The sequence below is a fragment of the Echinops telfairi genome, unplaced genomic scaffold (genome assembly GCF_000313985.2).
Source record: "Echinops telfairi isolate 266 unplaced genomic scaffold, ASM31398v2 ScPeMD7_11;HRSCAF=52, whole genome shotgun sequence".
Classification (NCBI taxonomy): Eukaryota; Metazoa; Chordata; class Mammalia; order Afrosoricida; family Tenrecidae; genus Echinops; species Echinops telfairi.
The window spans coordinates 39,373,025-39,388,589 of record NW_022103908.1 but is presented as its reverse complement, the minus strand read 5'-3'; the positions used below and the strand labels follow the sequence as shown (position 1 = coordinate 39,388,589).

The 15,565-nt window shown below is 48.6% G+C and overlaps 1 protein-coding gene across 1 annotated transcript in view; it reads right to left on the bottom strand.

Annotated features, from left to right (window-relative positions):
* Positions 1 to 211: 211 nt before the first annotated feature.
* LOC101663098 (two pore channel protein 2-like) overlaps positions 212 to 15,565 on the bottom strand; it is a 65,135-nt gene continuing 49,781 nt past the window's right edge. The window contains exons 11-20 of the mRNA XM_045287195.1: positions 12,505 to 12,649; positions 10,657 to 10,842; positions 9,350 to 9,414; positions 8,369 to 8,456; positions 6,974 to 7,043; positions 3,280 to 3,499; positions 3,022 to 3,112; positions 2,398 to 2,511; positions 2,060 to 2,184; positions 212 to 725 (exon numbers count right to left, since the gene is read on the bottom strand). Coding sequence (XP_045143130.1) covers positions 580 to 725; positions 2,060 to 2,184; positions 2,398 to 2,511; positions 3,022 to 3,112; positions 3,280 to 3,499; positions 6,974 to 7,043; positions 8,369 to 8,456; positions 9,350 to 9,414; positions 10,657 to 10,842; positions 12,505 to 12,649 — 1,250 coding nt within the window. The 3' untranslated portion in view covers positions 212 to 579. The remainder of the gene's footprint in view (positions 726 to 2,059; positions 2,185 to 2,397; positions 2,512 to 3,021; positions 3,113 to 3,279; positions 3,500 to 6,973; positions 7,044 to 8,368; positions 8,457 to 9,349; positions 9,415 to 10,656; positions 10,843 to 12,504; positions 12,650 to 15,565) is intronic.

Here is a 15,565-nt window from a genome sequence, read left to right as displayed (position 1 = left end):
TATTATACTAGAAAATGAGCTGATTCCGGGAACCCAAGAGGCAAGCGAATTTTGGGAATGATAGGGCAACAAATGTATAGATGTGCTCTACACAATTGATCTATGTATTGTGATGAGTTTTATGAACCCCAATAAATTGATTTTTTTTTAAAAAGCTATTATACTAGAACGTATTTCTTTGCCACATTTAAATGCCCATAATTCACACATATAATGTTGTAACGCAGTATCAGTTTTATAGAATAGTAAAAATACTATATAAAGATGAATGAAAAACTTTCATATCCCCATTGAAAAGGCTTTACCCATGTCCATGCATGTATATAAAAAGTGCTCTGTTCGGATCATCTCTGCATGAACTTCCCTCCTTGCTTCCATGAGGACTCGAGGACGATCCCAGGGCAAGGTGCACAGGGGCAGTGTCTCCACACCTCTTCCTCAGGACAGGTAAGGCTCGTTCACCAGGTAAGGAGAACGCAGGGAGGAGCCCAGGCTGGGCAAATGATCTCCAGGGAGCATATGCCAAACCTGACGACAGCTCAGCTTGGCTCCACTTGTGGGCCCTTTGAAAGCTCAGTGTCACGCGCTGTTTTCAAAGTTGGGGTTCTTTGGATATATGTCACTGGGGGAGAAGCTCAGAATCTCATCCAAGGAAGGGCCGTCATCTTCTGGAGCAATTTCAGACTCAAACATCCGCTGCAGCAGAGCGTCCACCGTCTTATACTCTAGGAGGAAGGGCAGAGGAGGTGAGACCTGTGTCTGTAATCCACCAACCTAGACCTGTTCCTATGGAGCTCACTGGCCACAGTAAGCTCTGGAGATCACAAAGTCTTTCCTTGAGCAGAATAAGGATGATGACTGTGTGTGTGTGCGCGCGCTCACCACCTTCTTCATGGAATCTAACTTTTATCCCTCGGTCCAAACTCATTATTAGGCACCCCAGTTGGAGCCTGGACTGAGATGCAGACTAGTGTGGGTTTACACAGCTAACTCACTGATAAATAACTAAGCAAACAGTTCTGAAGGGCCCATAAGTCTCAGGCATGCTGTTAAGCTCTAAGGATACCACAAAGGACCAAAATGGCAGGGCCCCCGAGCATCGGACGCTTCCAGTCGCCAAGGAAAGCAGAAGGCAGATCTAAAGAGTTACGTGACTATGGAGGTGCAACTGGCATGAGTTTCACATCGGGAAAGGTCGGGTGTGCACCGTAGGAGGCCAAGCGAGGCATCCCTGGAGCAGGGCTGTGCCAGCAGAGACCTAAAGGAGATGGGGCTTCGGGGGAGCCACGTGAAGAAGCTGCATCTGTCCAGGTCCTAGGGCAGATGGAGCTGAAAGGCTCTTCAGCAGGGCTGAAGAACAGCAGGCACAACAGGCCGTGGTAGGAGAGAGGCAGAGGTGTGCAGCGAAACCAGTGGGTGCTCCATGGGCCGTGGTAAAGGGCCCGCCACCATCCTTGAGCACTGGAAGCCACTGAGGTTCGAGGTGCATGCTGACCTCCTCCCTGGGTGCTATGAGGAGGGCGGTTGTGGGAGTTGGACGATTTTATATCAAGGAGATACTCCTGGCTACAGGGGGAGTGAACTCTGTCAAGTGGTTTGGTGCTTGATGATAACTCTTTAGGGACGTGGCCTTTTGTATGAGAGTGAGGGGCTCTGGGAATTGCTTCTCTCTCGCTCTCTCCCACTTCACCTTCCTCTTCCTGGAACTTCACTGGGACTGTCTGCCTCCAGGGGTGGGGCCATGTTTCCACCGACCTTGGATCCCCAAGACTCAGCACCAGCCAGCCTGTGATCTCCCGGCTTCCCGCTTCCCCTTTCTACGTGATCAGCCTGCAGCTCAGTGAAGCTGCGGCGGGCCCGGCTCGCATCAGTCCTGTGGACTTGAGTTGGCCTATGCTGGCCTTGCCATCTTGATGTAAAGTTGCTTGATACAAAGCTCGTTCTGAGACTTGGCTGGGTGTCACTGGTTTGTTTCTGTAGACGAGTCGGCCTAACACCGTGGTGTAGGGGAACATCCGTTCTAGTACCGCTTTCGGTCTTGCATTAGGTTAAAACTTACTTTTCGATGCGATCCTGAAATACGACCCTTTCAGGGCCTTCCTTTTTTGGTCCCCATCGTCTTCATTAAAGCCATTGTCATTGGTGTCCATGTGGTCGATGAGTTCCCCGTCCTGCACCTCTTCCCTTCAAGGACAGACATGAGCCAGGTCAGGCCACCTAGCCACACCCGCACGGGGCCTCCCAGCCTGGCCAATGGGCACTGTCCAGCCAGGCGCCGTGCGTGCTCATGCGGCAGTGTGGGTCCCTGGGATCGGGCAGGGTGCCCTGGGCACTCACGGGTGTGCTCATGACTGCGCTCAGAGTCTGGGGGGAAGCTGGAGGCAGCGCACTACTCACTCCTGGACGCCCACTCCGAGCTCCTGGATCTTCCTCTCGATGGCCGTCTCGATGTCGCTCTTGTCCAGTGAGTAGGCCACGAAAAACGCCTCCAGGATGAAAGCTATGAAAATACTGAGAGAGCACTGAGGGGTAAGAAAGCGGTTTTCCAATGTCCATGGGCTCGTCCCACGGAAGAAAGGTCAGCACTAAGCTGGAACCACTGAAGAGAAGGCTCAGGAGGTGTGGTTCCTCTCTATTTGGTCGAGAACATGGAAACAGACCCTCTGGGTGCTACTGAGGTCCGGGTGTGGGACAGTTCTAGGCAGACCCTGTTTGGCAGTGTGGCAGGGATGGTCTGGAAGGGATTGAATCTCTGGGGAAGGAAGGGCATGGAACCTGGTCGGGACCCCAGGTTCCTTCCCATTCAAACATAGGTGTACGTGATATGCAGATGTGAAAGATGTGGTGGGCATCTTGCAAACATAGAACACTTCGCCCTCCAGGGACCCGGCATCTGGTAGGGAAAGAGAGACACACCCGTGGTCTACCCCGGGGTGGGACCAGAGGCGTGTTAGGAGGGAGGCAGCCATCAATTCTGGAAATGGAGATGAAAACATTCCCACCCCCTAGGAGTCAACTTACTTAACAATGAGGATGACTACGACGATGTGGAAGAAGATGAAGTAGAGCTTTGCCGTCGGATGGGTCACCAGGGAAAAGCCTTCCGCAATGAGTGCAAAGCTAAGGAACCCACCACACTCGAAGAAAGGTGGCGTGCCGCAGGGCTCAAAGGTACCACCGTTTAATGCTCTCCCAGGAGCCCCTGCCCATGTCCCCCTGTCCCCACACCAGGGACAGACAGCCTCCCTGTGAATCTTACCGCCTTCTCCGAAAGGATATTGTGCCACTGATTAACCACGGTGAGCTCTATGAGCACGACGAAGGAGGCGGCGAGGTCATTGAAGTTGTTCTTGCAGTACCTGTCGCGGGCGAAGGCTGCGTCTTTCAAGGCTGGGTTCCCACAGACCAGAGCATCGGGAGTGGTGACATTGGGGTCGAAGAAGCGGACTTTACCCTGGAACACCTCCATGCCAATGATCGCAAATGTATAGTAGACCACCTAGGGCAACACCCAGCCATCAGTGGCCATACAAGGCTGCCAAACTGAAGACCAAGGAGCAAGCACAAGAGCCGGGCTCCCCGGGGCGGGGGTCTGCCCTTGTTTCAGGCCTGTAGCAGGACGAGGTCCGAATGCCCTCCGTCAGAGAACCGACAGAGGCTGCCTTCCCCAACCAGGAGGTCAGCGTGGCTTCGCGAAGGGTGTCAGAAAGAGCTGGTCCCTCTGTCAGTTTGTGAGAGAAGCCTGAGCTGCCCGTGGAAGGACAGAGGGCCCGGCTAACTGGACCACACACCGACAGCCCCTGGACTTCATTTCCAGAGTCAGAAATGATAGCTGCTAGCAAGTCAGCGGGCTAAATACTCCATACGAAATAGTTTAACCTTGGGTTCTAAAAACGCCCAAATTCTTGATGCCAAAATAAACTCCAAAGGTACCAAAGGTTTAAAATGCCCTAAATAAATAAGACCGCCCGGAACAAAATGGGTGGAAACTAGCCTTGCTAAGCATGACATAAAACCTAAAGCTATAAGATTTAAAATTTTATACAGTCAACCAAGGGGTCCCGGGGGCATAGTGGTTCACACATTGGGCTGCTAACAGCAAGGGGAGCGGTTGGAATCCCCCTGCTGCTCCCCTGGAGAAAGATGAGGCTCTCTGATGCCGTCGAGAGTTACATCCTCAGAAACCTGCAGGGGCACTTCTGCCCTGTTTTGTGGGGGCACTGTGAGTCCGAATTGGCTCAATGGCAGTTGGTAGATAGCCAGCGAAACTAAAACAAAATAACCCTTTATGTCAGCCAGACAAGGAAAAACAACTCCTCCTAGCTTGTTGCTAGGTGTCATGGAGGGAGCTCTCCATGACTCACGACCAACTTACATATAAAGTACAACAGAACAAAACATTGCCTGGCCTTGCTCTGTCCTTACCATGCAACAGCAGAGTCCTATTTCCTGAGAGGCTACCAATCATCTAAAACTAAAATGAATAAACGAAGGATCTAAGAAAATGAGCAGACAATACTCATATATCAAAAGATAAGCCTGAGTGGCCCAAAGGAGCAAAGATGCTCAGTCTCACTAATAACGAAATGAATGCCTGTCAAGACAACCAAATGCCATTTCCCTCGTGTCAACTGGGTAGGTGGAAATGTTTAATAAAACTCAGCGTGAGGAGTGCCACCAAACAGATGGTGCCAAACACTGCTGCTGGCATCACTATGGAAGCCCACCTTTTGGAGGGCAATTGAACAGCATCTACCCAAATTTTCCCATTGCCGAGTCGACAGCAATTCATGGTGACCCCGAGAAGTTCAAGGTAGAGTTTTCAGTGGCTGGTTTTCAAGAAGTAGACTATCAGACCTTTGTTCTGTCAATCAAATCACCAGCCTTTCAGGGAATGGTGGAGCGCTTAACCAGCTGTGGCACACAGGGACACCATGTGGGATCAGTGGCCAAATGCATACCTTCCATGTAAGAAGCCTGGGTTTGTTTGTTGGTCCATGCATGCACTGTGCACAGCCACTGCATGTCTGACCATGGAGGCTGGAGAGACGCTCTTATGCTAGGACAAACTGAAAGGACCCGATGAACTACTTCAGAAAACCAGCCATTGGATCACCGTAGACCAAACCCTACTGTACAGAGCCAACGCCACAGCAGCTAGCAATACCCCCTCTTCCCTGTTGGCTTAGGCTTACTTCTGCTCCTAGGAATCTATCCGACAGACACACTGACAGAAGCACACGGAGATATATGTACAAGAATGGGACATCATCATTGTTGGTTTTTTTTTTGTTTGGGTTTGGTTTTTTATTTTGTTTTGTATGTTTTTCTGTATATGAAATCCAGTATAGGTCAATCTATAGAGACAGTCACTGGATTAATAATTACCTGGGGACATGACAGGAGATCTTGGGAGGAAATGGGGAGCTAACAATAACTATAAGAAAGAAGAAAATGCCCCCACTATCATGATCCCAATTCTACCTTACAAATCTGGCTGGACTGGAGGATGTACATTGGTATAGATAGCAACTGGAAACAGAGGGAATCCAGTATAGATGACTCCTTCAGGATCAGTGGTGAGAGGGGCGATGCCTGGAGGGTGAAGGGAATGTGGGGTAGAAAGAGGGGACCAATTACAAGTATTCCCTCCTCCCTGGGGGATGGACAGCAGAGAAGAGGGCGGAGGGAAACATCGGACAGGGTAACTTATGACAAAACTATAATAACTTATGAACTATGAAAGGTTCATGAGGGAGGAGGGAGGGGGAAAATGAGCAACTGATATTAGGGGCTAGAGTGGGAGGCAAATGTTTTGAGAATGATGAGGGCAACAAATGTGCATATGTGCTTGACACGATGTATGTATGGATTGTGATGAGAATTGTACGAGCCCCCAATAAGATAATTTTTAAAAAAAGAAAGAAGAAAATGTTCTAAAATTGATTGTGATGAGGATGGCATGACTCTTCATAATACAACTGAACTACTTGAATACATGATATGTGAATTATATGCCAATTATGTTTCTATTTTTAATAATGAGACATCATGATAAATGGATATTACTGACAATGACAACGTATAAAATTCTCAGGAGTTTCTCAGTAGAGCGGTGAGTTGAGCTCATTTCTCCCTTAACATACGACCCAAAACCAAACTTGCTGCCATCAAGTCAATGCAGACTCATAGCGACCTCATGTGAGCTTCCCAGACTGTAACTGTTTACAGGAGTAGAAAGCCCCGTCTTTCTCCCTCAGAGCTGCTGGGTGACTTGGGAATGCCGACCAAGCAGCTCACAGCCCAACACCTAACCATGAAGAAACATGAAGTAGAGGAAAGTTGTGTAACAGCATTTTGCATAAGTTCTCCCATTTGGATAAAGAAGAAACTAGTTATCACATGCATAGATATGCTATGCTTGTTGTGTGCATCGAAATCTGGAGGAAGCATGGCAAGAACAGTGCTTGTTTTTGGGAAAGAAGAGTGTGGAGGATGAGAACGGGTGACGGAAAGCCCACTTTGAGTCTTCTGTAGTCACGGAATTTATCATGGTTAGACAAACACACCTCGTTTGATTGCTCCTGGCGGATATAGTGTTGTTTGCACACGGAAGGTCTGCAGCAGCTGCTGCCAGCCAATCTACCCTGTTTCAGCATCATGTGTCACCCATTGATAATTTTCACAATGTTCCAAACTTTATCATAATGCTCTTGCACACTTAATAGACTAGTGTGTATACATAACATGTTGGTCCAAGAGCCAATAGAAAGAAAACCCTAAATGTGGACCTCTAGCCTCCTAAACGGTGAGCGAGTAAATCCTGTTTGTGAAAGCCCCCACTTACGATAGTTCTGTCATGACAGCACCAGTTGACTACAACATATATTTCCCTTTCTTTCCATTACTTAAAATAAGGCTTATTAAGAGTAAACTAATTTGACATAGAATAGTATTGTGAGCAGGCACTTACCAAGACAAGTCCACCAAACGTCAATATCGTGGGGCCAATGTTAATTAAGGTGGTCACTATAACCCGGAATCTAGAATAAAACAAGGAATCCGAGGTAAGGTAAAAAGACAGCCAACTAGCATGCTTGCGTTTAATACCCCACTCTCCCCAGGCCTATGTCTCTGCTTTAATATTGCAGTAATTAGCCTTCACAATGTCAGAATTATTCCATCTACCAAGCTGGGGCATGAGTTAACTGGTAGTTTCCCAGAGATCCAAGTAGGGCCGTCTTGCGCAGTATAAGAAAGGTAACTGCAAACCTTGGGTGGCCTGAATGGTTTAGAGTCCAGCCACTGACCCCAGGTGAGCTGTGTCCACACGTCCAGAGGGGCCTTGGAAAAAAAGTCTGCACTCTGCTTCTGAAAGGCCTTGAAAACTCTCGAGTGGGCAGTTCTGCCCTGCACACATGGGGCCACCGGGAGTCAGAATTGACTCAGAGTGGTTTGGGATTCGGTGGGTGCTGTGTTTCACTAATAAAATATGAATGGGTGTGAGGCCGGAAAAATGACTTAGCTTCATCTACTTTTCTTCTTCACCTTCTTCCACCAAATTCCAGACTGTTTTAAGGGAGTCCTGGAGGTCTATACTCTTTCTGACAGCAGGCCAGTCCTCTGATGGAAGAGTCTACCGTGCAGTCCTGGGGGTGGGGCCTATCTCAATTTAGGGGTCAGACTCCAGGGTTTACTCTTGTGTTTGTATCTTTCGAATGTCAGAAAGTTGCTCAGTCTCTCTGAGTCACAGGGTTATCATCTGTAAACTGGGGCTGATGCAGGTCTCCATGTCAACGCGGGTGGATTTCAGGAGACAGAGCTGACAGTGGCTATTTCCCAGTAACATCAGCTGCCCTCACAACACCTGCTATTCAACTAGAGCCATAACTACGCAGGCGCAACGGAGCCAGGGTCACAGAGATGAGAGTGACTCATGACAAAACCCCTGCTCTTGGGGGAACTGACATCTGCATGTTCTTCATCCATCTGCAAAGAGTCCCCCCTCCTCCCCTGACCTTCCCGGAGAGCCCCGTTCCTCTATACCAGCGGTCCTCAACCTTGGTGCCGAGACCCCTTTGAAGATCGAATGACCCTTTCACAAGGGTCGCCCAATTGATAACAGTAGCAAAATTACAGTTATGAAATAGCAACGAAAATAATGTTATGGTTGGGGGGTGCTCCCCACCATATGAGGAACTGTATTAAAGGGCTGCGGCATTACGAAGGTTGAGAACCACTGCTCTGTACAGTCACACTCTGGGCTCATAATTCAGTCTGTCCATAGTCAAGGTAGAAGTGCCTCCCACCAGGCCCCCAATGTGAGCAGGCCCCCGAAGGCAGCAATTTCCCATGGCTCCGTACCTACCTCTGAATGCTGATGATGACCCGTAAGAGCCGGAGTATTCTCAACACCAAGACAATATCCAGGATCTGCTGGCTGTTGTATTTTCTTGCTGGAAAGAGAACATAATTATTGAACAGTCCATCTTCTGAATCCTCTGACTTGTCCCTTTTCAGTGAAGTCGGAAGCTCTGGTTGCCCTGGGGATCAACTACGGGCGGCCACGGTAAGACCAGGAGAGTGGTTCTGATTGGGTGTCACTGTAGGAATGGGACAATGGTTCTGAGCATGAAGGAAACCAGAGCTGTCTGGAGTCACTAATCGCCCCTGTAAGTCAAAGCCAACTTGGGTGAGCAGGTGAGTGTGCATCTAAAGGCTCCTTCCTCCCCCTCCTCTGCTGAAGCCCCAGAGTCCAAGGGCCAGGAGTGGGTCTGTGGGCATTGACTTCAGATCAGCAACGAAGAGTGGATATGGATCCAGTTCTATAGAAGAAAGTACTCCAACAAGCTGTCCGCGCCCCAGTCCCTTCACAGATCCATGATATGAAGCCTGCTCTATCCCAAAACCTACCTGCCACCAGCAGGAAGGAGTTTACATGGACTGGGGATAGGGGCAGGGTAGAAAGAAGGTGGAGGGCTGGGGACACTGCAGAGAGCACCACTTGCTCCTGGGTACAGTTGAATCAGGCAGAGGGCACATCTGCTATGGCTAGGGCCTAAATGGGGGCCATGGGTCTAAGATGTCCAGGTCATCCCTGAGGTCAAGGGCCAGTTCTGGAGGGCAGATGGCCAGGTGAACGCTTTGTTTGATGGACGTCTACAAATCACATCTCTAACATACAGGAAATGTGAACCAGGTTGCCCCGGCTACATGACTTTCAGGGGCAGAAACGCCTTTGCAATACTCCTGAACAATCCTGCCCCCTCACCCCAAACATCTCAATGGTGAACGGTGAATTTCCAGCAAAGACCACTGATTCAGTTCAATCCAGGGGGTGGGCACTGACCTGACTGGATGGTGGCATTGGCCACTGTGGCCACCAGGGCTGCAATGATGATCAGTGTATCAAACCTAACAGTGGGAAAGCCAAGTCAGTTATGAGTCAAGGGAAAGGGCCGTCAAGCTCAGAACATGAATTCTGAGGCAATTGCGAATTCAGTATTTTTTACAAAGCAAAGATCCAGCCATAAAAAAAGAATGAAAAAAAAAAAAGAATGGTTGACCAGCATGATAAAGCATAACTAGTGTCCCGGATTTTATATGTGAAGAATGTTGGGAAGGCAAACTATTTGTTACATATTTATTTACCATGGTGAAAAATATACAAAGGTTATAAAAGCTGGGTTAGGTCATTTTGAGGACAAGAAGTATCAAGACGTGCTATTTGAACAAGCCAACAATCTTTCCTGGGCTGAGTCAAATTTAAAAGGAATCAGTTTACATCACTTCAAATGTCTTCCAGAATAATCACATAGCATATGTTTAGGCCAATAGCTTGCACCTATGGTTTTTGCAAGCTATGCAACCCTGTTGCATGTTAGTTTCCTATGCATGTTATACACCTGCATGTGTTATTTATGTGTGTGTATTATATATAAACAGTATGGTACTGTTAGAATATTCGGACATGTTTTCAGAATACATGGTATAATGTTTCTTAGTATTAATTGAGTTCAGTACATTAAGATTTTTTTAACTGAAAACAAAACATCAAGTTGTTACTTTTCCCTCTGACAATAATCCCAAGAGACAAGAAACCAATCGACAACTCTACCAGGCTCCCCTTACGACCACACCTATACTTCCCCCTACATAAGCTGTGCCTCACTTAAGACAGGGCCTTCTCCCGGCAGTGCCTGGCACACATTGGCACTCGATAGGGCTGTACACTGAGCACCCAGCGCTGGCTGGCTGCAGCGTGGGGATAATGTTCTGTAGCCTGGAAAAGAGAAGGCTCACAGAGAGCCACATTCTGCCCAAGAAGAACTTTCCATCCATCTTGTCCAGCCACGCAGACGGACCCAGTTCTTGACAAGAAGACCAGGAAGCAGGCCAACGCAGCTATAGAAGGAATTGCCTCATTGGGTCGAAAACGTTAAGATCCTTTTCAAATCCGAGACAGTGATTTATGAGTCTTAACTCCTATCACAAAGAACCACTTTTGCTAAACCAGATGTCTCTCACCCCAGCTCGCATGCTGATGTCATCCTCAGATGTCTCCAATGCAGGGAGATGTGGCTGGGAGAACTACACCCAGGTTCCCCTCATTGGGAGACCCTCCTCCTCCTCCCTCTCCAGCATACGCCCGCTTACCAATTCCAGAACTGCTTCCTTCCAAAGTAGGCTTTGGGCTCATACGTGTACAGTTTCAGGAGAATCTCAATCACATAGAGAGAAAGGAAAAGCCACTCTGCATAGGAGATAAAGGGGTTCTTCTCATCCAGAGCAATGAAGATGGCATTGAGGAGGATGATGGCATCGTAAATCCAGACAAAAATCCTGGCATGAGGGGGAAAGAGAGACCCTGTCACCATGCATGTCAGTGAGAGGAGCAAGACATGCTCAGAGCTGGGCTACTTTTCTTCTTGGAATCATGATGAATGCAGGAGCCCTCCCCTACACACACATACACACACACATACACACACTCTCACTCACTCACTCACTCACTCACTCACTCACTCACTCACTCACGTATTCCTGTACAGCACGGGCCCTGGAGGGCACTGGCGCGGCCCTTCACTTCAAAGAGGAAACAAAGGCAGAGGCAGGGGAGAAGACAGAGCTGTGGTTTTCCCAGGTTCCTCGCTGGGGGCGTAGTACCTGCAATCTGTTGAAAGTTTAGGCAGGATCAAGTGATGGGGACAGAGAAAGGGTACAGGAGCATTGTACCTCTACTTCTTGGTCCCTGAAAAATTAATGTAGCTAATGTTTAAGGTGTTTTCCTTAAGAAAGCTTCCCAAAGCTTTCCCCTACTGCATACAGGGCCTGCCAGAGGGCCAGTATCTCCATCTCCGTCATGGAATTACAGGTGTAAAAAAACAAATACTGAACTCACTGCCATCAAGTCAATGCTGACTCACAGCAACCCCCCGTGGGTTTCCAAGACTGTACCTGTTTACAGGAGGAGAAAGCCCAGACTTTCTTCCACGGACCAGCTAGTAGTTTTGAACTGCCAACCATGCAAATCGCAGCCCAATTTGTAACCACTACACCACCAGAGCTCCAGGTGTATGTGGATAAAGACAAACATCTGATAAATGGCGCTCATTCCACCCTTCTATTCTAGAGCAGGCCAGGTAGCTCAGGTGGCCCTCCCCGGGCTCCAGGGACTCCTGGAGGACATGGCTGCCCCAGTGTTGTCTGTGAAGCTGTTACTGCTAGAGTCCACTCAGGACACCCCAGGGTGTCACAAGTGGACGCTCAGACGCCTACCATGGGAAGCCCAGCAGTTCCTTGAATTGACGGCAAAGAACCGAGACATAAAAAGCTCTGATCCACTGAAAACTATGGGTGGCAGATAGGGAGACCGAACTGCCTGCAAGGACGGCTGAACCATCCACTTTTGTACACTGGAAGAAAGATGAGTTCGAAGAAAGCAGGAGGCCACTGTGGCTGAATATGAGCCTTTGGTGCCGGTGTCCCAGGCGACCATAGCTCAAAATCAAGCTCCCACACCAGGAACAATGATCACCTACCTGGGAAGACAACCTGAGTTTTTTTTAAGAGACATGCTTAAGTCACTATAAAAGTTTAAGGTATAGAAATGGTTAACTGACCTCCTTCACAACCATTCCAACAGCGCCAGTTCCCGACTTCTTGCCCTGCAGTCAACAGGATCAACGGGCATATTTGATCTCAACTTCATACTGACTCTGATGGGGTTGGAATCTCACTGGAATTAGGGGAGTGGTCCCTTTCACTGGCCCAGAGAGAACATCTAGCCTCCCTGAAATCTCTTAGGACACACTGCGGAGGCAACCATCCTCTCGAAGCCTGCCCTTTTGACGTGGTCCAACACAGCATATCCAGAGCATCCCTTGATAACACCACGAACAATAAGCAGAGGAAGGGGGCTGGTTTGCAGCCTGGAGGATGAAGCACCAACAACTGCTGACTGGTTCATGGCCACTGGGAGAAAACTGGCCAGGTCGGACTTGCCTGTGCTGAACGACCTTTTGGATGAAGAGGCTCACGGAAGACTTGTACACACGTGGCATCCAGGCTTCCAGGGGATGCCTCCTGACGCTTATGGTGATCACTTGGATGTTGAGGAGGTCAGCTAAGCGCAGGAAATTTGTTTTGTCTGCAATGCAAAAACAACCCGAAATTCATGGCCACTGGGACAGGATGAGGCAAAGTCACCATAAACCCCCACGCTTTCTTTCATAGAAGACCTGAGGCCTCAAAGCCAAGAAGCCAGGGAGTGGCAGAGCCAGCCTTCAATCCCCCAGGCCTCCCAAATGGCTTCACTCCACCCCTCAGCTACCCCAGGTCTGAAGACTGATTGGATTACTCAGCGGATACCACCGTCTTCCTACCTGCTTCCCACACGGCTTCCCTCCTCAGAGGCCCTTCTGACTTTCAGTGTCTGCCCTGCACTACCCTCCCAGCTGTGCCCCGACTTCCTCGCCCTTCCATGAAGCCTTCCAAGACAGAATGTAATCTAGAGCCTTCCACGGGAACCCTTATCGTCTTCTCTGCTCAGCCTTCCTCTCTGCCCCTTCGTAAGGATGCACTGAGACCTACGGCCTCTGCAAGGAGCTCACCCACCAGGCCAGGGGACAGCAGGAACCTTCTTAACTCACAAGACCCACCCAACTGAGAAGCTGATGTTCTCTGGACCCTCCAACTGCCGGGGCTGGCAGGCTGCTCGCCATTGTCCCATGCACTGCCACACCCACCACTCAGGTAGTGTGCTGCCCATGAGTCAACGGGACCGATTCCCAATCCTGTTTATACTTAAACTTAAATATCTGAACTTTAAGAAATACAATCTAAGCTGCTGAAATCAGAATGTGCAAAGAGTGTATCTGCCTCTTTGAGAACGAAGTTAAATATTTGGTAAACGCCAAAGAAAGGCGCTAAAATAAACCGTAGGACAAATCATCAGGTGCAGCTGAGACGATCATGAAGAAGCAGAGTGGGAATCTTGAAAACCAGCAAGAATCCTCACTTGTTGTTTTATAAATATCTAGGCTTCCACTAAAGACTTTTCTTTCTTTCTCTTATGCTTCAGCAAACAAAACTGCATTCCCTCACTGTTTAGGAGACTGGAAGTTCAAATCCAGAGCAACAGCCTTAGGGGAAGGCCTTCTCTGTTGGCTTTGGAGAAAGATCCTTATCTCCTTTCAGCATCTCTGCGTTGGCATTCCTTAAGAGATCCACATGTGGCATCAGCCTTCCCTGGGGTTAGGAGGTTCTCAGCACAGGGACCCTGGGCCCAAGGGAAGTGCCTGATAGTGTAGAAAATTCATCAACAGACGTCCATAAAGTGAAAAGGCTGTGGCCTTATCCAGAGTACAGCCCTGTCTGGGTGAGGAGCTCAACTCAGACAAAGTCTTAGGTGGATTCAAGCACTCATGGCGTGGTTTTAAGTATCCCTAAGAGCTCTACGGTCCCCGGGAATTCTATCAACACCGAAAATGTTTGATCGTGTTAAACAGAGAAACACGACACATACAGACGTGGCAAGAAAGGGACTAAGTATAAGTATTAACAGAGAATATGAAGCAAGGAATGTTGTATCCACTAACATTACTCCATTCAGAGTTGTCCAGGTCTAAGGTCATGAAAGAACTTAACAGCCCATCAATTTAGAAGAAAAACTCATTAGGATTCATCAAATCCCCAGGTCTTCAGAGTTAGTTAGAAGGAATATATACATATATCCAAAAATTCAACTCTCAAAACAATAAAGAAGTCACTGCCATCAAGTTGAAGCCAACTCACAGAAACTCTCTAGGACAGCGCAGAACTGTCCCCTGTGGTTTTCTGAAGCTGTAACTCTTGATGGGAGTATAAAGCCTCATCTTCCTCCCGAGGGGCACCTGGTGGTTTCGAACTGCTGAACTTGCAGTTAGCAGCCCGATGCATGGCAACACATAACCACATAGGGCTCCAGCCTTCACAGCCAAAGACATGCAGAACTCGCTCAGGTGGAGGTGCAGTCTCAGAAGAATAAAGTACCGTGTCACTCTGATCCAGGGAGCTGAGTTATGGAACACCGTGTGGAGATGACAGAGACCACGGCAAGACACAATGGAATAAAATAGGAGTGACCTACCAGAGCTGCTGACAGGAATCCTGCCAGACGCTCAGGCCTGTCAATAACTGTCACAACAGGGAATCCGCCAGCGTTGGTGGGGTCACATCTTTTCATTCAGAATATTCCAAAGAATAAGAAGGAGCAAAGAGAACCCAAATTATAGGAACCTCGTCTTACACGGGAAGGTGTGCCCATCTGATGCTTTATTATGTAGACTGGGGTTGCAACCCCGTCTATGTGAAGGGTCGCACAGTAAATATGTCAAACTGTGGGGCATCTGCTCTCAGTGGCAACTACTCAATCCCTCCATCATAGAGTGAAAGCAGCTGTGGACAAGACAGAAATGGATTTCATGGTTAAAGAAAAAGGCTGGGGGGTCAGATTTGGTCTGCAGGCCCGGGTCAGCCAATCCTTCCTGCCCCATATCTGCCCCACATTGTCTTCACTAAGAATCCTACTCAGCCTCTTTATGTCCTTGATATTGGTTCAGTGTTGTGTTGCCCTGATGAACACTCGCTTTACGTTGGAACACTCTGGGAACTGACGGAATTCCTATGGGAGCTGTGGAAACCGCGCACTGTCCGAGCTGCTAATCAAGGGGGAGCAGAAGAATGTTCACCACCCTCCCCAGTGCAGAACAGAGACCCTTGTGAAGCGCTCAATCCTGTCTGGGTTTCTCTAATTAAAACTGCCTTTGAAAGTATAACTTGAACAAAGGAGTCTCTTGGGACATACGGGCATCAGAAATGATATTTGGAATATAACCTCTCATTACACAAACTCTATAATCTTCCTCAAATACGTGTCTGCCCCAGTTCTTAGCTATCTAGCACAGCTATGTCAGAAATACCGCTCTAACAAACACTGCTTTTGGAGGCTAGACGTCTGAACTCTGGGCACCCACGAAGGCTTCCTCTCTCCCTCATCTCTGGAGCAAGGCCCTTGTCTCCTTTC